At 45.8% G+C, this 26,145-nt stretch overlaps 1 protein-coding gene across 3 annotated transcripts in view; it reads left to right on the top strand.

Moving 5' to 3' along the window:
• The window catches only part of ELF5 (E74 like ETS transcription factor 5), a 33,027-nt gene extending 6,882 nt beyond the window's left edge, over positions 1–26,145 (top strand). Inside the window, exons 2-6 of one of the 3 annotated variants that reach the window (XM_057299028.1) lie at positions 11,236–11,469; positions 14,891–14,941; positions 22,441–22,509; positions 23,971–24,166; positions 24,624–25,312. In XM_057299028.1, the coding sequence (XP_057155011.1) occupies positions 11,236–11,469; positions 14,891–14,941; positions 22,441–22,509; positions 23,971–24,166; positions 24,624–24,720 (647 nt within the window). In that variant the 3' untranslated portion in view covers positions 24,721–25,312. Of the gene's footprint in view, positions 1–11,235; positions 11,470–14,890; positions 14,942–22,440; positions 22,510–23,970; positions 24,167–24,623 lie in introns of all 3 variants that reach the window. The other 2 variants (XM_055093844.2, XM_055093845.2) reach the window with 2 other exon arrangements.

Raw genomic sequence — 26,145 nt, 5'->3', positions numbered from 1 at the left:
AGTGTTCAGTAAATATGAGCCCCTCACTGTTCCCCACCCTTCCTCCTCTTTCTCAGCCTGGATTTCTCCACCTGAGAAGGCAGCATGGGACCTTGAGAAAATCCCACGCCGGAGGGAGGCCAGCTGAGCTTTGCCCCCAGAAACCCTCTGAGGGCCTCTGTCACTGAGGTGCTTGGGTGACCACATATCACAGCACACCTGGCTGACTGCTGGCACAACAGGAGCACACGCTGCTCAGCGGTCATGCAAGTGCCAATCAAGCTGTCAGTCCTCACTGAGTGTTAACCCCATGTAGGAGTCCAGACTCAGTGTCCGGAGGCAGGCAGTGTGCAAGAGAGGCCATGCCTCCAGGGACTGCAAAAAGTCCACTACCAGAAGCCCCTGCCTCTGGGGCCAGGGACCAGGCCACACTCACAGACTTGAGGCACTTACCTACATAACACAATCCCACACCTGCCCCCACCCCACATGGACACACATACACACACGCGTGCACACACACACGCACATGTGAAATCTCTCACCCTCATCTGTAAGGTCTAGATCATTGCATTTGGACTTGAATCAAACAGATACATCGTACAATTCTCCTTTAGGCCTAAGAAGCACCTTGTTTCCCAGAAAGACATGAGAAATGTACTGTGTCTCCTTCCCTTGAAATTTGGTTAACAGGTTAAATCTGAAGGAGGAAAATGAAAACTTTCAAGTCGCCGTGCCCTCCCTATGTTTCCCACAGTGGTGGGGCCCAGCTCCAGGCTCTCTCTCTACCTATGCATAAGGTCAGGCCTCACTTAACCCAGACCTGCCATCATGAGAGCCCCCTCTTTCTGCCTATTCTGCTGGGAAGTAGTTGGGGTGGCAGTGGGAGGGGCGGGCTACAACCAGCTGCCCCAGGCAATGGCCTGGGCAGTGAAGCAGCAGCTCTGTGTCATGAAGACTTGGTGTGTCCCAAATGGGAAGTCTGGCTCTGACACTAGCTGTGTCATCTTAACCTCTCATGTCCCAGTTAGTTTCTCATCTGTAAAATGGGAATGACCACAATGCTACCTTGTAGAGTTGTTATGCTAATGAAATGAGTTATCATATGGGAAGTGTTTAGGACACAGTCTGGTACCTGGTAAGCACACATAACTGTTTTAAAAATTGAAGGATTAGCTGGACGTGGTGGCTTACACCTGTAATCCTAGCACTTTGGAAGGCCGAGGCAGGATTATCACTTGAGCCTAGGAATTGGAGACCAGCCTGGGCAACATAGTGAGACCTTGTATCTACAAAAAATTGTTTAAAAATTGGCCTGGTATGGTGGCACATGCCTGTAGTCCTAGCTACTTGGGAGGCTGAGGCAGGAGGATCCCTTGAGCCCGGAAGGCCAAGGCTGCAGTGAGCTGCAGTCACGCCACTGCACTCCAGCCTGAGCGACAGTGAGATTAAAAAAAAAAGGTTGGGGAGCAGGTATGGTGGCTCCTGCCTGTAATCCCAGCACTTTGGGAGGCCAAGGCAGGCAGATCACCTGAGGTCAGGAGTTTAAGACCAGCCTGGGCAACATGGAGAAACCCCGTCTCTACGAAAAAATACAAAAATTAGCTGGGCATGGTGGCACGCACCTGTAGTCCCAGCTACTTGGGAGGCTGAGACAGGAGGATCCCTTGAGCTCAGAAGGTTGAAGCTGCAGTGAGCTGTGAGTATGCCACTGCACTCCAACCTGAGCAACAGGGGGAGACTCTGGGTCAAAAAAAAAAAAAAGGATTAGTTTCAGTTTGGGATAATGAACAAATTCTGGAAGTGAATAGCACTGATGACTGTGCAACAATGTGAATGTACTTAATGCCACTGAACTGTACCCTTAAGAAAAGTTAAAATGGTTAAGTGTTATATTATGTATGTTTTACCACAATTTTAAAGAATGAGGTTAACAGAAGTGATCACCAGTGGCATTGCCAGAGTTCCTTAAATCCAACCAAGTCTTAGACATTCAGACACAGCTCTCTGGCCAGAGGCTTCCACATTTCCATCAGCGTCATGAAAGGTTAGACCAGGCCATTGCTAGGATCCCTTCCAGAAGCTTCTGTGATTCCTGCATCAGGCAATATCGAAGACACAGCCTTCTCCTCCCACCACCCACTGAGAAAACAGAAATTCCCATCAAGTCATGCGGCCAGTGAAAATAAAATATCCTTCAAGACTGGCCCAGGTTCCTAAGGCTCCCTGAGGGATGGAGCCAGGCTTTCAAGTAGCCACTGGCCCTCAGGATTTCAGGGGAAGCTCAGTATCACTGACCTCCAAAAGGTCGAAGTTGGGTGTGAAATGTTCACCTGGAGTAAACACCTCTCTTGGAGCTGCCTGGGCACCGGGTGAGCCTTGTAGCCCCTGCTCTCCTCCACAGGTGGGAGGATTAGCAGGAGGGGCCTTCTGTCTTTTATCAACAAGAACGTTGCCACCCAGAGAGGTGCATCCATTTGCAGTTTCTACAAAAGCCCCCTCTGGCAGGGCTGGGTCAGGAGACAGCCAGCTTTGCCTCTGGGCACTGCTCAGCCAACTTTCCCTGCTCCATGGCCAGCAGGCTCTGAGACACCTCTCCTGAGGTCCTTACCCACCTCCCAGGAAATACTATCTGGAATTCTGGGCCCCCCTAAAGATTGTCGCAGTGGCAGCTTCCTGTTCACCCAGGTTCATGGGCAGGCACTGCCACTTACCAGCCATGTGACCTGCAGCCAGTTTTTTGAGATATGCTTTCCTCTGCCTCCTGGAGTTGGGGAGATTGAATGAGATTTTGTGTACAAAGTGTTTAGTCACATGCCTGGCACTTGGCAAGTGCTCACCCTAGCCAAGAACTCCTCACCACTCCCTGTTGGGTAGAAAAACAGCCTTCCCTCTCCTCTCTTCATTGTCCATATTGAACAAAAATAACAACAAAACTCCGTCTCAAACTTCTCAGTTCAGAATTTTTAACAGCTTAGATATTTGAGACCTGAGGGAAGGGAAGGAAAAGGAGAAAAAAAAATGATGTGCCTTCTAGACAAATGATGTCTAGGAGAGGGAAGGGTGGAATACTCAGCCTATTTAGGAAAACCAGCTGTTCTCAAAAACCCTTCAAATGGCTTGAGCAGAGTGCCGCTGAATCTGTGCCCTGGTGTGGTAACCACAAAGGATTCTGACCTGCTCTTTGAAGCAGGACTTCTGCTTGGCTGCACTGCAGGCAGGAGGTTGGACAGTCACAGATTGCAAAATACTCTAGAATTTCATGAACTCACCCTGCCTTGCCTGTGGCTTTTTCAAAGTAAAGAATGATGACTACTGGAAAATGTATCCAAGTGGGCGGGAGGGTTGGTAGGGGGGAGGCTGCATGTAGTTCACATGCATATGATATTTTTAAAAGATGATTTCTCCAGTTGAGTTCCAGTAGCCAACCCTCCAGTAGTCATTGAGTACCCTGGCCTTGCCACTACTTTCTTTCTGGAATTCTTTCCTTAACCTCCACAGACCAACACCCCTCCCCTGACAGCCAATGTGCCACGCACACATGCAGCGCCTCCTTTGCTTTGGAATCTTGCTTATACTTTGTCAGCTGCAGAGGTTTCTAAACTGAGGTTCCCGAGAGGCTTTAGGGGTTTCCCAGAGGCTCCTCAGGGACCACCAGAGAAGGGAGTGGAAGTGACAGTTGAGAAGATGGGGCTTCAGTCCTTCTCTGTCCACCTCCATCCCTAAGCATGCTTCTCCACTTTAATTCTGAAGACGGTAGAGCACAGTGAGGCTGGGCTGCAGGAGCCAGAATACACCCAGATAACCCACTCCTAGCTCTGCCACTTACAGGTTACGTGAGCTTGAAAAGGGTCACACCCGTGAGCCTTACTTTCTCCCTTTGTAAAATGGGTAACATGACAGAGGACTTCATAGCATTGTGTTGGGGACAACATGAGAAAGCACAAATAATTTAGCATGATAACAGGCACATACTAAGTGCTCAATAAATATGTTAGCTATAATATTATTGCACAATGTGAGATTTTATTTGAAGAAAGCACTTTTTGTAAGAAAAAAAAAAGTGCAAAACCCACTGGTCGGAGAAAGAGGCATCTGGATCCCCACATGGGCTTTCCTAAGCAAGATTCATGTTTTATGTACAGAAGCTTGAGAGCAGATACAAAGGAAAGAATCTAAGAACTTCTAAGTCAAAACCAGATCAACAAATACAAAATCATCTGAAAGTCTGAGGTGAGCCCTGTGGCAGCGCCCACACCTCAGGAGGACTCACTGTTGGCCACCTCTAGCCCAGTGGACATGCACCTGAGCCTTCTGGGTGGCCATGGCCCCAGGACTGCTCAGGGCTTGGCTCTCTTGGCCCCTTCCTAACTCCACGCTCCCAAGGCCATGGCTGCTTTGCAGCCAGCCCTTCTGTTTTCTCTATACAGTTTCCTATGCTGCACTGGACTTTACTTTTCCATCTCATGGTCTCTTTCCATAGGCTATGCTGGAAAGCCAGGAAGGGGTATGGGATGGAGCTGGACTGGCTCTGGGAGGAAACTTGAAAGCCATTTATCATTTCAGGTTTTCCCTCATAAAGTCCTTCCTTTCAGTGACAAAGCTGCAATTGATGGTGCCCCTGCTATCCAGTTCATTCACCACCTCTCTTCAGTGCTGCCCCGGGCAAAACACTTTCCCAACTCCCTATGCTAGTAAATCATGCTAATTATGGTCCAAGTTTGTCTAACTCGGGCCTCCTCTGACCCAGACTGTCTGTCTTGTCCCAGCCAAGCCCTGAGCTTGCTTTACTGTAGTTTTTCCTCAGCTAGATTGAGGAAGGCCCCGTTTCGCTAAGAACAAATGTATTCCCAAAATAATAACCAATAACAGGTGACTTATACTGAAAACTTACTGTCATTCAGATACTAGGCTAAGTTCTTTACCTGCATCATTTCCTCTTCACAACAAACCTCCTAAGATATAGGTACTATTGTTATTTTTATTTTACCAGTGAAGGAAGCTGAGGTCCAGAGAGGTTAGGACAGTTTGTTAGAGTTGCACAGCTAATCCATTGAAGAGCCAAGATTTCAAATCAGGAAGGTCCATCTCCACAGCCCAGGCTCAGTTGCCACACCCAACCCTGTGACTTCCATTGGAAGGTCCCTTCCACTCCAACAGGCTCATTGGCTGGGAACAAGAATTGGATTCTTGTACAGAATTCCTGTAGCTGGCAGGTTCATCTAGCTTCACAAACTTTCTTACCACTGCTCCCCAATCAGCAGAGGAAAAAGATCAAGTTCCGCTCCAGAGGGACATAACTGAAAGCTCTAAGCTCAAACTTCTTTTAGAACCTGCAAATTTTGCATTCTGCTGCATATCTATTTTGTTGTAATATAAAAATCAGGCCAGGCACAGTGGCTCATGCCTGAAATCCCAACAATTTGGGAGGCTGAAGCAGGAGGATTGCCTGAGCCCAGGAGTTCAAGACCAACCAGCCTGAGCAAAATGGTGAGACCCTGTTTCTACAAAATTAAAAAATTAGCCATGCATGGTGTTGCACAACTGCGGTCCGAGCTACTCAAGAGGCTGAGGCGGGAGGATTGCTTGAGCCCAGGAGGGTGAGCCTGCGGTGAGCCATGTTCGAGCAACTGCACTCCAGCCCGGATGACAGAGTGAGACCCTGTCTCAAAAAAACCAAAAATCAAAATTTTCCCTCAAAATTTTTGCTTTGAGTGAGGCTCCAAGAAAATGAACAGTGTGGGTTCCAGGATCTTTATATAGGAAGGGTTTAGGGACAACAATCCATTTGGAAGAGGTGGCCAAAGGACATGTCTGGAAATGATTTTTTTTTTTTTTTTTTTTTTTTTTTTTTTTTGTAAACGGAGTTTCCGTCCTATCACCCAGGCTGGAGTGCAATGGCGCCATCTCGGCTCACTGCAACCTCCACCTCCCGGGTTCAAGCAATTCTCCTGCCTCAGCCTCTCAAGTAGCTGGGATTACAGGCGTGCACCACCACACCCAGCTAATTTTTGTATTATTAGTAGAGACAGGGTTTCACCTTGTTGGCCAGGCTGGTCTTGAACTCCTGACCTCAGGTGATACACCTGCCTCAGCCTCCCAAAGTTCTGGGATTACAGGTGTGAGCCACTGCACCCGACCTGGAAATGATTTTTTAAGGACACTGCATAAGATTGAGAAGACATCAGTTATCTATAACAAAGAAGGAAGTGGGGGATTAATGGACTCACCCTCTGATCTTTCTCTTGAAGATGCATAATGAATATTACGTGACTTTCAATTACCTGCTCTGTGCACCCTGGGGATACAGCACCACCACCATCACCCTCTCCTCTGCTCAGTTTCAGAAGCTTGAGTCTTGTGTGTGTCCTGATGATTAAGAATTTTACAAAGTCACACAGACTCGCCTGTGTCCCCAGCTTTTAAACCAAAGATGGCAGCATTAAGGGACCTAACTCAGGCTGGCAATGCAAAGACAAATTAGCTAGGTTTGGTTTCTAAGCTTGGTTTCTAATATAACTCCTATTTTTTTATGAAGAAAATAAACCGAAGGTCTAGAAAGGGACAAAGCAGCTGGCTTACACATTAAAAAAAAAAATTAGAAGTGTTTGAAGGAATGTAATTAAAGTGGTGACATGGGAAGCCCAGGAGGTAACCCTAATATTGACAAGTATAAGTGGATGATATTTAATGAGCACTTGCCATATGCCTGGCCCTGTTCTAAGTACTTTCCATGTATTAATTTACATAATCCTTTTAATAGCCCAGATAAGTAGGTCCTATTATTTTTATTTTGCAGACGAGTCCAAGGAGGCAGGACCACTAAGTGTGAGAGACCATGTGCCCTTTCAACTTTGAAGGGGAATTCAAAATATAGGAATCCTGGTTTCCAGTTTGAGAACAGTGATTTTAAAGGAGCCTCCTGGAGCTAATACCTTCACCTCCACTCCCAGTAAAACAGGGTTGCTTTTTTCCAGATAAGTTTTAACTTGAAGAAAATATTATTCAACCATAAAAGAATCCTTCAAAGTCTTAGCATGCCCACTCCAAACAATAATCTTGAAGGAGACAAGTGGCCAAAAGCCTGTGAGATTCTTCATCACAAAGTGATGGCCAGGAGTGATCCAGCCCATGAAGACATTTTGACTGGGCTTCCCGTGGTGTTTTGTAAAAACCAAGCCAGTTGCCACACTTGAAAATAGAAATCAGGAGATTTCAGTTAGCAATCTGGTCCTGGCAACACAAGGCCCACCTTTCCACAAGGCAAGGGGTCGGGTAGCCATTGTGCACTTTGGCATGAACTTTCCAATCCCCACTGTCTCCACATGGGGGCCACTTCAGGCATAGACATTATCTGCTGACCCTGCGGGCATCTGGTGCACCCACCCAGCTCTGAAAGCTAAAATCCTCCTTTTGAATTTAAATGCATCTCAGGTTATCGCATCACTTGTGAAAATTCCCCTAGAATTTCTGAAAACTCTCTCTAGTTCAATTCTTCCTTCCAATGCAGCTGGCCCTGAAACAAGTGTCCTGACCCACTTCAGACTTCAAAGGAGCTGGCAGAGCCTGCTGCTTAATAATAGTGACCTATGGGCATTCAGATCAAGCCTACCAGGCCCATGATGGGCCTCTACTGGTCGACATAGGCAGAAGGGCCTCATGGCTCAACTTTCCCAAAATGTTGAAATTATTTTATAAATGATAGAAGCGTTGAGAAAAACACTTTACATTTCCAGACAACACAACCCATTAAAAATAATATATTCTGCGGGTATATAACCCCTTATTTGATTGCCCTGAGTTCATGTCTTCCAAGTAGCAAAAGGGTCTTCTTCATGTCTTCATTAAAGTTCTAAACACTATCATCTTCAGTCTCTCCATCCTCTTTCTGATTCTTCAAATCTAGATGGTATTTTTTATTTTTTCTAGTCAGGCTCTGCTTATCCATTATTTATAATTACAATTACACATATCTACCTTCATCCAAATCTTGCTTTAGTCAGTCTTGAGATGTGTGCCCAACTTGGTCCTCCTCAACCAAGAAGAGTGGGGCGTGGTAAGAGGGAAAATGCCACTTTTCCCTCTTCAGTAGCTCCTTTACTGACAGGCCGCGTGACCTTACAGGGGTCCCGTCAGTCCCCGGAACGGCAATCTCCTCACGTGTAAAGTGGAGAGAGTGACTGTCAGTCACCTGGTCAGTCAGTCACACTCACTGAGGTAGGCCTGTGGTGGGCTAGGCCAGGCTCCAAGCACTCCTGGTTCAGGGCGAGCAAAAGCTCTAGGTCTGGAGGGGAGGGATGAGGAGGACGCCTGATGGGCACTCAGTGAGGAGGAAGAGACCTCTGCGAGGGGGAGTGAGGATGAGCAGAGATTCCTCAGGAGAAGGCAGATGGGGACCACGTTCCATCCAAAGAGAAGTCGCTGTGGGAAGACTCTGGGGCGTGGAGCCTCCTGAAAGAGGAGAGCAGGAGAGGGGCGGGTGAGGAGGGGCTGACAGCGGCCTCCCTCGTCTGGGCAGCCTCCGCTCTGCCGCTCTCCTCCCGTCCTGGGGATGGGACCCCCGGAAAAGCGGCCTCTGGAGGCCTGCCATGGCACCCAGAGCAGCCATTTTCCTCCCAGTTCTGGGGCTTTGGAAGGAGCTTGCGGATGAGGAGAGGGAGCCTCCGCAGGGCTCTGGCTCCCCTCCAGGGGCCGAGGCCGCACACAAAGCCGCTCTGTGGGTGAGCTTCAAAGCGGAGCGCCGAGGAGCAGGGAGCCAGCGCCAGCAACACCTCCCCAGTGTGGGGCCGACTCCCCGCCTGGGCGTTTCTCCGAATCCTTGAGGCCCCCTTGGCTTCCGCAAACAATATGGCCCTCTTCAAGTGCCAAAGAAAATAACAAGGGGGTGGAAGCAGAGAGGGGAGGGGAGGGAAACAGGGGAACAGAGCCTTGGCGAAACCTTTCCATGAAAAGAAATCAACTGTGCCCTCCGACGGCCGCACACCGATGGCCATCTAGGGCAGGGCCCGCAGCTGAAAAATGTCAAGGCTCATAAACATCTCTCACGGGACGCCAGTAAAGTCCAAAGGCCCCTCAGGTTTACTAAAGCCAGAAATCAGTAGATGAAAGCTCAGGCCGAACTCAGGAATGGCCCCTTGTTCTGCCAGGAATCCCTGCCTGCCCTGAAGAGCCCCCACGGGCCTGGTAAGCCAGCTCCAGCCAGTGGCCAGTGAGCAAGACCTGAGTCATCGGTCTCACCGGCTCCCTGGCTCTTCCTATCTGCCAGGTAGAGGCTACGACATCAGCCTCAAGCACCCTGGCACAATATTGACGCTTTGATCTTAATGCATATAAAATTCTGAAAATTTTTAAATAAAATAAATCAACTGCCCCTCCACCCACCCTTCGGTGGGAAAAGAGATCTCTGGAAGACCTTTGAGTTTTAAGGGGAGCCTCTATTTCCTCTTTTGTGGAATAGCCCAATTACACCTACTGGATAGGATTGTTGAGGGGACCTGAGAAACTTGAGACGACAAAAACGCGTAGCGCCTCGGCTGGCTGAGGGTGCTGAGTGAGTAGTAGCACCTGACCGGCAGAGGACCCACCTCCTGCCTGGAATCATCAGCAACTGACAATGGTGCGAGTTCTACTCACCTTTAAATGCTGCAAATCGCACCACTGCCATTTGCTATGGGGTATAACATGTGAGGGACCCTTTCTGTCATCGTCACCTTAGCCACTCTCTGCTCTCTGCCTTTCTTTTCAGGCCCTCGTGTTGTGTTCTCTCCAGCTTTCCCCGTGCCTCAGCCACTCTTCACGTTCCATCTCTGCTCTGTGTTGACCCGGTATGGTGGTGTGGGGAGAGCAATGGCTTTCGAGTTCAGGCTAGGGTTCAAATCCAGCTCTGCCACACGCTGGCGTGGGTTCTTGGGAAAGTCCTTCATGACTTTCAAGTTCCTCTTCTGTGATCTCCTGGGGGACGGGGGACCAAACCTGTCCACCATGAATCCTTAACATACAACGTGTGGCTGCACACATAGTAGATATTCAATAATAATGTTTGTAATAACATTTAAATCCTCCAGGCTCTGTTCCAGGTACTTTTATGTATATTAAGTCATTTAATCTGCAGAACAACACTATGATACAGGTGCTGTAATTATTCCAATTTTACCAGTAAGGAAACTAAAGCTTTTATTTATTGAATGAAATGAATAAATGAATGAATGTTTTCCATGGCAGATACAATAATTGTTTATGTCAAAGAGCCTGACCAAGTATCTAATACCGCACCTCTTCCATACCTTATGTCCACCCCACTTTCCATTTCTCCTAAAAACAGAAGGACAGAACTGTTGAACACCAAATCTCTGCCCCTGGGCCAGGCAGAGCCACATGCCAGCCTCCCAGACAGACGGCACTCACAACTGTCTAGGCAGGTACACGACTCCTCTAAAGGAGTGAGAGGCTCTGATCTCAGGATAGAAATTACTCCGAACACCACCAAAAACACAAGAACAACAATACAACCAACTCTCCCATGACCACCTTCCTCTGGAGGTGCCTACTATGGTGACGCAAGGACTGTCAGACTCTGGGCAATGTCTAATAACCCAAGGTTCTTGGCACAAGATGGCCAGTAACTGTGCAGAAACAAATAGCCAGCATTGGGCAGCTGCCCTTTAAAGCATAGGGAATCAAACCAGCTTCAAGTGGTTTCGGACACACGGTAGGCATTTAGTAACTACTGAATTGGTTGGTAAGTTTCTGTGTGCCATTCTACATACATTAACCCCAAACTCCATAATAGTCCTGGGCATTGAGCATATTATCCCCATTTTACAGATGAGGAAACTGAGACTTCAATGTCCACAGACCTTGCCAAGCAGAAAGTGGTAGAATCAGAATTTCAACCCAGCTTGTCAAACAGCTGAGTTTGTGCTTTTGATATCATGTTATCTGGAATCAAATAACTGAAGGGCTGTTTTCTTTGTTTCTCCACTAAATGCCTTTTTTTGAGCATCAGCACCAAGTCTGGTTCTTTCTTGCCCCTGTCATTCCTTCTATGATGCCAAAGTTCATCTGTAGGATCCAGTCCCTCTGGTTTTCTCTGCAGAATAGAAGGTGACCTGGGCTCTGCAGAACACCCAGGGCTGGAGGCCCTTTCAACTTATTGGCTGAGGAATGAGGATGTTACTTAACTGATGCCTCCTTCAGGGGCCCTCTCGAAGGCTGTCTTGGGACTGTTGTCCCTCACTTCTTTCTCCTTTGGTGCAGCCTGTGACTCATACTGGACATCAGTCCACCCTGAATACTGGACTAAGCGCCATGTGTGGGAGTGGCTCCAGTTCTGCTGCGACCAGTACAAGTTGGACACCAATTGCATCTCCTTCTGCCACTTCAACATCAGTGGCCTGCAGCTGTGCAGCATGACACAGGAGGAGTTCGTCGAGGCAGCTGGCCTCTGCGGCGAGTACCTGTACTTCATCCTCCAGAACATCCGCACACAAGGTCAGTGTTCAGAGGGCCAGACCTCCAGGGGAGGGACCAGGATTAGGACCAAACAACTTTGAGAAGTCCTTTCCCATCGTGTGACTTGCACAGCAAAATTTTACTAACTGGAGTTCTCGTTAACCCAAACCTTCAATAACTGGAAGCTAGTATGCCAGAATTGGGGATTTTAGGGAAAAGGAAGCAAGTTACAAAAATGCAAATTGAGTGCATTTAAAAAAGAGAGAAAGAAAAACGGACACCACGTTCAGGGACTGCCCAGGCACCAGGCTGATAATAATACAGTATATTCATAATGATTTGAAACCACACAGGATGGACAAAAAAGAGGTTTGTGCTTCATCTCTCATTAAGCAGAAGAGGAATAAAATTAAATAGACTACCTTCCCTTTTCTACAGGAGTCCAACTAATTATCATTTCATCACATTCCTAATGGTCAAGGATCAAGTGGCCAGAAGGTGGCGCCAATAGCATTATTTAACTCTTCAACAGGCCTTTTGCATGCAGAATGTCGATGAACATTTTTTCAATCCAGAAAGGTTCTTTGAGAACATCGAGCTCTAATGTCTCAAAGTCACACATAGATAAAGGAACTGATATCCTGAGACATTAAGTGACTTCCTCAAGGTCACACAGCAAACAGGGCTGATTCACAGAAAGTCAGTACAAAGCAAGGGCTTGGAGATCCGAAAGATCTGTGTTCCAACCCTGGCTCCAATACTCCGAGCTATGGAACCTCTGGCGAGTGGCTTAACCTGTCTGAATCCCCACTGCCTCATCTGTCCAATGGGATAATGACACCTCCATGGGCTTTTTGAGAGGATTCAGGGAAATATTACCTAGAACAGCATATGAAGATGGAAATGCAGTAAATGGCAGCTGTGTTTCCATCATCATTAATATAATCTAGAGGCGTATTATAGGATGTTAAAGGAAGCCTATCTCAGCTCAATTTTAAGAAGGATCTTTTTAAAGGTTAGTACCTTCTTTTGAAAAGGTAATTCAGAAGATACAGGAGATAGGACGATCCCCACCACTGGAGATAATCAAGTAGTCTAATAGCCCCCTGCTTGAAGAGGAGGATATGACAGCGACTCTTGTTTGCACAGAAAAACCACAGAGGACCCTCCTGCTCTGTGATTCTTTGGCCTCCTCTTGATCCTCATCCATCATGAGCGCTTGAGGGCAGAAAAGCTAAGAATGGTGGCCCTTGGGCACTACATGGCTTGGGCCCTGGGAGCCAAAACTCCAGTGACAATGACCTGCCAAGAGCTGGGATCTGTGTCCTGTGCTCAGAGTGGGCACTCCCTGAAAGAGGACAAGTTTGACCAAGTCACAGTGGCTCCAGAAGAAGGAGCTTGGGACTCCATTTAGGATCCTCCCAAGGGAACAGGCTTGCACAAAAATCCTAGGGCCACAGAGAGGGTTGTATTTTATTCTGGAAAAAGATGCAGCTTGGCAATGCCAGCTTGGCCAAATGTCAAGTCAACCTCATTTGTCTCCATGCTCTTGTGCAGCCCCTGTGCTGGCATCTCCCACCACAAGCACCTCTCTTGCCTGGCAATGGTTGCATCAAACAACAACAACAACAAAAAACCTGTTGGCCAGGCACAGTTGCTCAGGCCTGTAATCCCAATACTTTGGGAGGCTGAGGCAGGCAGATCATCTAAGGTCAGGAATTCGAGACAAGCCTGGCCAACATGGTGAAACCCCATCTCTACTAAAAATACAAAATTAGACAGGCATGGTGGTGCATGCCTATAATCCCAGTTACTCAGGAGGCTGAGGCATGAGAATCACTTGAACCCACGAGGTGGAGGTTGCAAGTGAGCCGAGATTGCACCATTGCACTACAGCCTGGGCAAAAAGAGCAAAATCCTGAAAAAAAAAAAACAAAAAAAAACCTGTCCCTGGTTTTATTACCCCAGGGCCCTGTGCAAAACTAATAGGCTAAACCTAAAAAAGCCAACTGCTTTTTAATAGGTCATACATTACCTCTTCTTATTGTAAGGAATTCCTGCAATCACAATGCCACCTTTAATGGTGGGATTTCAAGCACTCTCTAGGCCAGGAGTGTTCCATATTGAGCAGTAAAACTATCTACTCCACCAATCTACTCCATTCTGAAATTCCTCTTTTAATGTTTCTCAGTCAGATATGTGGATTGTAGATTGTGGAGATATATATATTGTGATCAAAGTTCACACTGTCTCCCATTTGCCCAGGAAACATCGTTTCTGCCTGTGATCCTGGAGTAATTATTATTACCATAGCACTACCTTTCATCCTCAAAAGTGTCTCCATTTAGATCATAAATTCTACAGTTAACTGGGGGTTATTACCTCATGTATGCCTTATACTACCCCATAGGTTTTGACTCTGGCAGAACAGGACACAGAATAAGGCAGTTTTATGGAGGAGAGGAGCTGGAAGGGGGTTGTAAGGCCTCGGCACCATCCAGCTCCGTAGGTATTGCAGTAGGATTTAAGGGCCCAGCAACCTGGGGACACTGGTTGCTGGGAAGCAAGGTCAGAGGTTGGCTTCCACAGCCTAGGAGGGGAATGAGCCCCTCTTCAATCTCCCATCCTGTTCTCAGTCGGCCCTTTGGACAGAGTCAACTGAGGCGCCTGGCTGACCAAAACCAATGAGAACATGACACCAAGAATAAAAAATCACAACTGTGCCCTGCTCCAGTCTGCTTAGCAAGTAGAAATTAGTCCTCGTGTTGGACCAAGCTAGGACATGAGTATCCTTCAGCCTAAACTGCTGTGTGAAAACACAATCTCAGACTCCTCATTCAACCCCAGCCCACCCCATTCTACAGAGGAGAGAAACAAGGTCCTGACATCATCTTCCACATCCTCATTAAACTCGGCATTCACATAGAGCTTTGCACTTCTTGCAACCTCTTATGCCCGTTCTCCCCACTGACCAGCACATAACAGGCATTCCAATCCCCGAGGGATTAGAGGCCATGTCAGAGACTATAGACTCTTAGCCACAGGGGAGCTTAGTGGGTATTTTATCTCGTGATGTCAATGAGAAAAACCAACAAGCCCAGAGACTGAGTGAGCAAGGCTGCACAGGGATCAGTAGCCCAGCCCAGCTCAGAGCCCAGCCCTGGACCCTAGACTAGAGCTTACTCCCCAGTGCCTGCTCAGAAAATCTGCAGAGGCTGCTGGGAAGCCTGGTTCTGGGTGCTCCCTCCAAATGACCTTTAAAAATGAGGAAATTATCACCTCTCGGGGATGGCTTCAGGGTGACACTCTAAGACCAGATGGTCTCCAAGGTTCCCTCTAAATTGTAACCAACGTCAAGAGGGACAGTCATTCCACTTCCCTCCAACACCCCCTCTCCTGGCCTGGCCAGTGGAAACCAGGATTGCATGGTATGGTTTCTGGATTTCTTTTTCTTTCCCAGGTTACTCCTTTTTTAATGACGCTGAAGAAAGCAAGGCCACCATCAAAGACTGTAAGTAACCAAGCGCAAGCCACCCAAGGCTCTGTCAAGGTTGTCATTGGCACATGGGCTTGACCATTCTTTTAGGATCATACTGAAAAGCTGATGAACCAAAACAATCCCAGACCTGGAGAACGCAGTGAGGAAAAGCGTGGTGGCAAGAGTGTGACAGAAAGAGCGTGGGTGTGGGTCTGTAGGACCATAGCTTGGGTCTATGGATTGCTTATCGTCTGAGACTCCATTCCCCTATCTGTAAAATAGTGTGACCCTTGTGGGTCATGGTAAGTTTGAGAAACGATGCACACAAAGAGCCCAGCATGCGCCACCAGTGTAGATGCTCCCAAACCAGTATCCATTTGTCATACACTAATAATACTATTAGAAGCCTTATGGTTCATAATGCTTAAGAAGACTCTGAGCTCACTAAGCAGGTAGAGTTTATAATTAGAAGACGATGGAGGATCTCAAATAACCTTGTCGATGCTGATGATTAACCTTCCCTGTTTCACTTGGGCAGATGAAGAAGGCTCGGGAAAGGGATCTTTGGTGCTTTCATTTTTCAAAGATGACAATGATGATTACTATTAGTTACTGAGTCCCTGGCCCAGAGGCCAGGAGGAAATGTGGTCCTGGGCAAACCCCATTCCCCCATGGGCTTCAGCTCAGTCATCGGCAGAGAGGGAGCAGAGCACGTGGTGATTTCCAAGGCCTCTGAGGGCTGCAAGCTGGAGGGGCAGACACAGAGGGACTGTTCTTATGGGTTATGATTTTTTCCTCCTTACAGTCCCAAACAATCAACTGAGGACTCACGTTACTTGGATCCTAGTTAACAAAAGTTTTTGGAATTTCGTTTTTCGTTTTGTTTTTGGTGCTTTAGCACAGGAATAGCCAGTTCGTGGACCACACGCTACAGGCTTAAGCAGGTGCACCCTGCTCCGCAGACCGCAGCTGCCCTCACACGAGCAGCTCTGCATTCTGCCAGGTTTCATCACTCGGGGCCCCTGGGTGTAGCATCTCACCCACCTGTGAACAAAGCTCACACACCGTTTCCTGGTGCTGGTAGAATCCCTTGTGATCCATCTGCAGCAGCCTGGGGGATGTAAATCCCAGCTTTTACCACCACACCTAACCCAGGCAAAGCCCCTGGAAGAAATGAGCCTATGAAGCCCGGGAGACATTACTGTGGCCAAAGGCTTGAGCCACAGGCAGGCATTTGCTTTACTCTCTAAGTAGTAGTGACCTAGACCTGACCAACCCTGTCTCCAGGGGTCAGTGTCTTCACCTACAAATAGGAATCACTTACCAGCCTGCCTTCCACACGACAAAAGGAAGCTAATACAATAGAAAGAGAAGGTGTGTCCAGTAAGTTCTTTTGAAGTAGGTGTAACCTGAATATATAACTAGCCACAGTTAGATTCAATGTGCTGATGATTATGATGATGAGGATAAGGATGAAGATGACAGCTAGCATTTATTGAGTGCTTCCTGTGAACCAGGCCCTGTGCTAATATCTTTATAGGCATTGTGTCAGGTAATCTTCCCAATATGAGACAAGTCCTAGTGCTATAGCCTTTTCATAGGGGTAGAAACTGAAGCTTAGAGGTTAAAGGTGACATGCTTAGAAGGCAACAGATGACCCAGGTGTGTCTAAATCTAAAGCCCTTCATGCCTTTGCTCCCCTTACCCATTTATTTCTCTCCTGTTTCCTTCATTCTTTGAACAAACATTTATTGGACACTTACTATATGCCAGGCCCAGAGCTAGGCACTGTAGCTGTGGTGATGAGCACTATTTGAGTCTTGCTCTCATTGAGGCAAGGTCGGGGTAGAGATATTAAATAACCCAAATGATAAATACATAACTGCTCATCACGATGATATTATAAAGGGAAAGATCAGCATGCTTTGTGTGTAATGGGGAAAGATTGCATTTAAACTGGGTCCAGGGACAGCTATTTGGAGGAAGAGATAGTTGAATTAAAGCATGAGAAGAAGTTACCCAGGAAAAGAGAGAGAAGAAAAGGTTCCAAGCAGCGAATGGCCAGTGCGGAGGTCACGAGGCAGGAACAATCTTGGTGTCTTAGAGAAAGAACCAAAGAAGGCCAGTGAGTCTAGCATTAGCTTGGCCAGTACAGTAGCCACTAGCCACACGGGGCCAGTTTAATTACTTAAGTTATATTAAAATTCAGCTCCTCAGTTGCATAGCCAAATTTCAAGTGCTCAATAGCCACAGGTGGCTGCCATCTTGAACCACTCAGATTCTACTGAGCAGTTCAATTCTGTGATAGTGGAGGCATAATAACTTGTATAACACTCACGGCATCAGTAGTCTCAGCAGCATCAGCAGAAGGAGGGGTGTGAGCTGAGGCCGAGAGCAGGATAGGGCCAGATCACTCACCATTTTGTGGGCAGCAGAGTTAGGATTTCATTCTGAGCAAGCTGGGAAGCCACTGAAAGGTCATAAGCATGAAAGTGATCAGATCACACTTACATTTTAACATCTCTTGTGCTGCTATTGTCTGGGTCAGAAAGCAGTCTAGCCAGGATGCTCCTGCCCAGAGGAGTGATGATGATGGTGGCCCGGACCCAGCGATGGGGAAGAGGTGGGGAGAAGTTTCTAGAAATAGAAGTGGTGGGGCAAGGGCTCTGGGCTAGCATCTCTGGAGCATGATCTCATGGAGACAAGCCCTCTGCTGATGGTTGGTGCCATGGGCTCTTCCCTGTCTGCTCCATTTGGGAGCCTAGAACTAGACTGAACTCGGGGTTAAGAAGTTTAAGTCCACCTGAGAGCCAGCCCCAGAGGCTTTGCCTTATTCCAGCCTCAATGCCTTGGCCAGGACTTCATGGCCTTCCCCCGAGACCCCTGAGGACCATCTCTGGTTCTCCCCCAACCCTGATGATCATGCTTTCCCCAAACAGAAACCTAATGGATAGTTTGATGGGCACAAGGGGAGGTATGAAGACAACACGTTGGTAGTTTATACAATGAGCCCATTCCAGAAAGTCCAGGACACGTGATCATGGTGCCTATGGCTCAGGTGATGTTTCCTGATCTCAGATATTCCCTGACCCAAAAATGAGAGGCTGCCTTTCAGTGCTGATTTCCCATCCAAAGACCAAGACCTGGCCAATAAGGAAAGTGGCATCCTGGGGCTTTCAGCAATGTTCCCACTGGGTCTTCAACGAAAATGAATATAGCTGTCTTTACCATTTATTAAGCACTTACTATGTGCTAAGCATAACACTGTGCCAAGTGTTCTGCTTCATTATCACATTTAATCCTTGTTCTAGCTCCATTAGGGAGTGTTATTATGTCCATTTGCATCTGAGAAAACTGGAGGTGTAATAACTTGCCAGTAAGTGCAGGGCTGAGATTCCAACACATTTCCTCAAAGCCTGTGCTTTTTACATTGTGTGCTATGCACACTCACACATGCACGCACACACACACATATGCACATAGGCACACATGTTCCCAGGCCCTTCTATTCACTCTGCTGCCCACTAAGTTGAGATCCAAGGCCCGGAAACTCCTCAAGTTCTGGGCCCAGCTTGACAATAATTCAAACAACAGGATGATTTTCAACTTAGTGCCCACTGAAGGTGCCCAGACACACAAGCTACAAAACTGTCAGAGCTGGCCAAAGTGAAGCAACCCATTCCCTTTCTGCTTGGTCTCTTCTCTCCACCTGTCCCACTCCTCACCCACCTCCACTGCAGAAATGCCAGTAGAGGGTGTTCTGGGCCCAGGAACCAAGCCTACAGTCCTGGGTTCACTGCCAGGCACCTCCCTGCTCCTGAGCCTCAGAGCTTCTCTGCACCAGCCTGGCATGGGGTGTGGGCTCCATGGCTGGACTGCTAGTGTCATGGGGATACGATAAACTTGTTTTGGAAACCCTGCAACTCAGGCCCCCACCCCAGCTTCTGGAGTGCTTGCAATAAACAATTGAGGATACATCCTTTGGCCACATTTTAAAAGTGTCCAGGCTCAAGGCCAACCAAGCCTCTCCAAATCCCACAGACTGCAGAGAGCCTGGGCCATGTCTCCTCGCATCCCCCACCAGCTGCAGGGACATAGTCAAGATGACAAAAGTTGTGAGCCAGGGTGAGCTGCACCCTGAAACACAACTGGCATTTACAGAGAAATATAGTGGGTTCACGGTGGTGCTACAGATCCACCACCCAGCGCTGGTGGAGGTTGATTTGGGAACCTGCCTCAGTATTAACATTGCAGTAATGACTTTGGCCCCCTGCCCTGCCACCACCAGCCAAGTGAGGCCTTGACTAGTCGACCAATGAGTACCTTCAAAGCCATCACTGCAGAACTAGGAACAGACAGAACAGGGTTATCTCAAAAAGACCCACCGAAGAAATTCCCATCAGCCTCATAAACCCCTCTCATGCTGATCTGTACTGTGTTCCTCCTACCAAGCCAGATCCCCTTCATCCAAAACATGGGAGAAATCATTAAAATCAAAAGGACAATGTTTTTCCTCCCACTTCTTGCCATTTTGGCATTTCAGTGAAAGCTTGTTGTCTATTCACGCTTAATAATTCACCTTTGTTTATGACTCCATTTGTTTTCTCTTCTCCTAAAAGATTAAATCAAAACAACAGATCGATCTGGGGGTAGTAATAGACATATCTCATAAGAGTGGGGAAGGTTGAGTGAGCATCTGACAATAGCAAATGCTCAACAAATCTTAGCTAATAATGGTTCATTAAATGTCTATTGAACACCTGCTGTGAAAGACATGATAAAGTAGTAGTTATGAACATTAGCTTTGCAATGAGAACTCTCTGGTTCCACCATCTGGAAAAAATTCTTAAGCTCTCTGGACTTCCAATTCCTCCTCAATAAAATGAAAATCATAATAGTATCACCCAGGGTTGTTATAAGGATGAAATGAGATACTCTATGTGAAGCCCTTAACAAGCACTTGGCATTTAGTAAGTGCTCCATAAATATCAGCTGATAGTGGAGGAGAAAAAGAGATGGATCTTTCCAGTAAGGTAGGCCCAGTGTTGTGATACCAAGGAACTCACAGGTGCTCTCTATGGGGCTCATAAGGGGTCTAACCCAGAGGGTCAGTTCAGAGAAGGCTTCCTGAAGAGGTCTTGTGAGAGGTCCGCTGGGTAGAAGTGGAGAGTGGGGAGTCTGTGCAAAGGTCCTGAGGCAGAAGAAAGCCTTGCCTCAATGGAACCATTTGACCTAAGGGAAGGGAAAACGTTGGGAAGCAGAAAGAGATAAGACTGGAGATCTGGGTGGGGGTCAGTCTGTGAAAGGCCTATCTAATGTGCAGCCTTCATCCTGGAAGAAATGGGGAACCACTGCAGGATGTTCAGCTGGCGAGGTGACATGACCCAGCGGCACTGAGAGAGGTCACCCTAAGCAGCAGTGTGGGGCACAGGATGTCATTCCTGCCCTTCCTTCATTCAGCAATGACAGTGTACATACTAGACGATGCAGCAGGGATAGTTGTACAGTATAGTATAGTATAGTATAGTATAGTATAGTATAGTATAGTATAGTTAGTATAGTGTAGCACAGTACAGTATAGTTAGTATACTACAGTACAGTGCAGTATAGTTAGTATAGTATAGTGCAGTATAGTTAGTATAGTATAGTACAGTAGAGTATAGTATAGTTAGTACAGTCTAGTTCATATAGTACAGTATGTACACTAGAATATAATATGGTACAGTATGGTTAGTATAGTATAGTACAGTTATTACAGTACAGTGTGGTATGATTAGTATAGTATGCTACAGTATAATACAATATAGTGTAGTTGGTACAGTGCAGTATAGTTAGTATAATACAGTACAGTATAGTATAGCACAGTACAGTATAGTTAGTATAGTATACTACAGTATAATACTATATAGTATAGTTAGTACAGTACAATACAGTTAATATAGTATAGTACAGTATAGTGTGGTACAGTAAATATAGTATACTATAGTGTAATGTAATATAGTACAGTTGGTACAGTACAGTACAGTTAGTATAGTATAGTATAGTACACTGTAGTATGGTGTTAGTACAGTACAGTACAGTAATAGAATAGTTAGTATAGTGCAGTACAGAACAGTGCAGTATGATATAGTATAGTATAGTTGTCATGGTATACTACAGTACAGTCAGTATTGTTAGTATGGTATAGTGCAGTATAATGTAGTTGGTGTAGTATAGTATAGTACAGTATAGCATAGTTAATATAGCATGGTACAGTACAGTATAGTTGGTATAGTATGCTACAGTAGAGTATAGTTAGTACAGCATAGTATGTACCACACAGGATAGTTAGTATAGTATAGTACAGTATGGTGTGGTATAGTACAATATAGTTAGCATAGTACAGTATGGTATGGTATATAGTACAATATAGTTAATATAGTACAGTATGGTGTGGTATAGTACAGTATAGTTAGTATAGTACAGTATGGTGTGGTATAGTACAGTATAGTTAGCATAGTACAGTATGGAGTGGTATAGAACAGTATAGTTAGTATAGTGTGGTGCAGTACAGTTACTATAGCATAGCACAGTGGCTGCGCGATGATACTGAGCACCTACTATATGCCCAGCAGTGTGCTAGGTGCTGCAGGGTTATGTTGGGAAACACAAATCCCTGCCCCCTCGTGTGCACAGACAGACAGTGAACTTCATGAATAAATACACCATAGAATATGCTCAAATATTCTATGTAAAATGCGGAGCAGTGGGGAGGATGTGCAGACCCAACTTGAGTGGTCAGAGGAGACCTCACTGGAAGGTGATTTTGAAACAGGATTGAGATGAGGGTGTGCACCACAAGTATCCAAGGGAACAACGTGCTGGACAAGTGGAAGAGCAACTGCGAAGCCCCTGATGTGGAATGTGCCTGCACGTTTCCGGAGAGCCTGAAGCCAGGGTGGCTGGGGCCAAGCAAGCAGGGGGCTAAGAGAAGCGGTGGAGACTGAGTGTGAGCTGGAGGGGCAGATCTGGTGCCACCATTTTAAAAACTCATATACTACTCTGGGACAATGCTTGTCCAGGTGTCTCAGGTTGTGACTCAGCCTGAGTTATTATTTAAATCAGCACGGAGTTAACGTCTTGCTTTCTACCCTTCATAAGCTCTAGTCTCTTTGCTTCTACTTGTGTCTCTTCCAGTCTGTTCTCCACACAGGAGCAAGAGAGATCTTCTTAAATTGAGGATCTTTGCTCTACACTTTGATATAAAGTCCCAAGTCCTTACCATGGCCTCCTAGGAAGGCCCTGCATGGGCCTCGATCAAAACCAGATTTATTTATTCTCATCAGGGTGGGGTGAGATTGAATACAAGTGCTCCTCAAAGGCACATCTTAAAGCATCTTGACACCTGCCACCTAGTAATCACCCCCAAAGTGCCTAATGTGGTGTCTTCTACTACAGAGGCATTCAATTAGTATTTGCTCGTTTGGGTATGACTTGAGGTCTGAATGTGGCCTCTATATCCCTTTCCACTGCTATAAATTATTCTATTTCAGATGCTGATTCCAACTGCTTGAAAACAAGTGGCATCAAAAGTCAAGACTGTCACAGTCATAGTAGAACAAGTAAGTGCAGGATGCCAGTTTTCATTTCTAATTTCTTAAAACCATTCCTAAGACAAAGTCATCTACTTTAATAAGCTTTGAAACTAAACGTTTGAGTTGGACCAGTTACTCCCCAAGGAAGGTAGTAAAGAAATCAGTGATTGCTTTTATACGTATTATCAAAGTCAGATTGATTTCTTCTCATACGAGTGGGTGAGATTAAGCATCTGACAATAGCAAACGCTAAACAAATCATAGCTAATAATTATCCATTAAATGTCTATTGAACACCTACTATGAAAGACATGATCATAGTTGTGAACATTAGCTTTGGAATGAAAACTCCCTGGGTTCAAGTTCTGGCTCCACCATCTGGCGCCAGATCCAATCCTGGGTCCACTGTGGCTTCATCTCAGAGGAGGATAACAAAGAAAACACTGGAAATTGGCAATCCTATTAGCTTCCCCAGCACTAAGAGATCGGCCCAGAGCAGTGTCAAGCTTGTAATTTCACAAATGTGTGTGTAGAAAACAATTGCTATGTGCTGGGCATAATTCTAACCACTGGGTATGTATTAAATCATTAAATCCTCTAACCTGTCCTAGGAGACAGGTACTCTTTATTATCCCATTTTATAGATGAAGCAACCCTAAAAGTTTATGGTTATAAAGGTAGGAAGAGGTGAATTCAGGACCCAGACTCAGATAATGGGACTCCAGAGCTGGTCTTAACCACCATATCATAGAATAAGAGAAATACCAGCCTTTCATGAAAAACGAATTTGCAGGATCAGTCCACCCAGACAGTTATGGCTGTGGAATCAGTACAACCATGCTGCCTGTCAGAAAGAAGAATGAAAAGATCATTTGACTGTCATTTCATTCATTCCATAAAAGTTAAACCGTAGTTCCATAGAACATCTGTGAGTCACAGTGTTGCCAGTCATGTAAATTGGGTGTCTCTGAATGTGTGTTTCACAATTGCTTCGATGGGAGACACAGACATGTCACAGCTCAGTAAGTTTCCAGGTAGAGCAATCAGTCATAACAATGGGAAATATTCCACAAAGCAGCAATTCTCATGACCTAGCGAGAAATTGTACATCTCTTCTCTTAAAATTAAAAAAACAAGTTGGGCACGGTGGCTCACGCCTGTAATCCCAGCACTTTGGGAAGCTGAGGCGGGTACAACACCTGAGGTCCGGAATTCAAGGCCAGCCTGGTCAACATGGCGAAACCCCATCTCTACTAAAAATACAAAAAATTAGCCAGGCATGATGGTAGGCACCTATAATCCCAGCTACTTGGGAGGCTGAGGCAGAAGAATCGCTTGAACCCGGGAGGCAGAGGTTGCAGTGAGCCGAGATCGCACCATTGCTCTCCAGCCTGGGTGACAGAGCAAGACTCTGTCTCAAAAAAATTAATTAATGAATTAATTAATTTAAAAAACAATGGTAAATAGTTGTTTTCCCCTTTTCAAAAGGCCTCCAAAGTTCTCATCTATGGGAATTTGTACGAGACCTGCTTCTATCTCCTGAAGAAAACTGTGGCATTCTGGAATGGGAAGATAGGGAACAAGGAATTTTTCGGGTGGTTAAATCGGAAGCCCTGGCAAAGATGTGGGGACAAAGGAAGAAAAATGACAGAATGACGTATGAAAAGTTGAGCAGAGCCCTGAGGTAAGTTAATGGCATAAAATACCATGAGCCTTCAAGAAGAGTTATATAAAATGGCTGGCTGTAGAAAATTACACTGTTTTTGCAGGTTTTTTACTTGATAATGGAAAGGTCATGAGACAAAACTTTGGTTCTTAGTTACAGGTAGGATTATGGTTTGTAAATTGACACGCTGTCCTTAGCATTCTTGGCAGTATTCCCCAGGGATCACTCTGAATCCAGGCCATCTCACACGCCCACACATACAAAGAAAAACACGTTTTGAACTGAGAATGGTGAGGTTCAGTCTTCAAGATGTCTGGGAAAGGTTTAAGTGTAAGTTGATAACAGAGCATGAAAATACCAGGGTAACCAAAGACCAGCCTTGTCACCTGAAAGGAATGAGGAGACAGTGTTTGTGTTCTGTTGTTTTCCTAGGGTGCAAGCTCTCCCAGAATTTCTCTTCTGCTTGCTTTTTCAGATACTACTATAAAACAGGAATTTTGGAGCGGGTTGACCGAAGGTTAGTGTACAAATTTGGAAAAAATGCACACGGGTGGCAGGAAGACAAGCTATGATCTGCTCCAGGCATCAAGCTCATTTTATGGATTTCTGTCTTTTAAAACAATCAGATTGCAATAGACATTCGAAAGGCTTCATTTTCTTCTCTTTTTTTTTAACCTGCAAACATGCTGATAAAATTTCTCCACATCTCAGCTTACATTTGGATTCAGAGTTGTTGTCTACGGGGGGTGAGAGCAGAAACTCTTAAGAAATCCTTTCTTCTCCCTAAGGGGATGAGGGATGATCTTTTGTGGTGTCTTGATCAAACTTTATTTTCCTAGAGTTGTGGAATGACAACAGCCCATGCCATTGATGCTGATCAGAGAAAAACTATTCAATTCTGCCATTAGAGACACATCCAGTGCTCCCATCCCAAAGGTTCAAAAGTTTTCAAATAACTGTGGCAGCTCACCAAAGGTGGGGGAAAGCATGATTAGTTTGCAGGTTATGGTAGGAGAGGGTGAGATATAAGACATACATACTTTAAATTTTAAATTATTAAAGTCAAAAATCCATAGAAAAGTATCCCTTTTTGTTTTGAGACGGGTTCTCACTATGTTGCCCAGGGCTGGTCTTGAACTCCTAGGCTCAAGTGATCCTCCCACCTCGGCCTCCCAAAGTACTGTGATTACAAGCGTGAGCCACGGCACCTGGGCAGAAAAGTACCTTAATTAATGAAAGAGCTAAGCCATCAAGCTGGGACATAATTGGATTTAACATAGGTTCACAGAAAGTTTCTTAACCAGAGCATCTTTTTGACCACTCAGCAAAACTTCCACAGACATCCTTCTGGACTTAAACACTTAACATTAACCACATTATTAATTGTTGCTGAGTTTATTCCCCCTTCTAACTGAAGGGTGGCATCTGATATGCAGAGTTAGTCAACAGACACTGGCATCAATTACAAAATCACTGCTGTTTCTATGATTCAAACTGTCAACACAATAAAATCGAAATTCATTGATTCCATCTCTGGTCCAGATGTTAAACATTTATGAAACCGGAAATGTCCTAACAACTCTGTAATGGCAAATTAAATTGTGTGTCTTTTTTGTTTTGTCTTTCTACCTGATGTGTATTCAAGCGCTAAAACACGTATTTCCTTGACAAAAATAGTGACAGTGAATTTACACCAATAAATGTTCATAGGTTAAAGTCTGCACTGACATTTTCTCATCAATCACTGGTATGTAAGTTATCAGTGACTGACAGCTAGGTGGACTGCCCCTAGGACTTCTGTTTCACCAGAGCAGGAATCAAGTGGTGAGGCACTGAATCGCTGTACAGGCTGAAGACCTCCTTACTTAGAGTTGAACTTCAAAGTAACTTGTTTTAAAAAATGTGAATTACTGTAAAATAATCTATTTTTAGATTCATGTGTTTTCCAGGTGGATATAGTTTGTAAACAATGTGAATAAAGTATTTAACACGTTCAA

Source organism: Pan paniscus, chromosome 9, assembly GCF_029289425.2.
Source record: "Pan paniscus chromosome 9, NHGRI_mPanPan1-v2.0_pri, whole genome shotgun sequence".
In the NCBI taxonomy this organism is placed as follows: Eukaryota; Metazoa; Chordata; class Mammalia; order Primates; family Hominidae; genus Pan; species Pan paniscus.
This window is presented reverse-complemented; position numbering and strand designations above follow the sequence as displayed.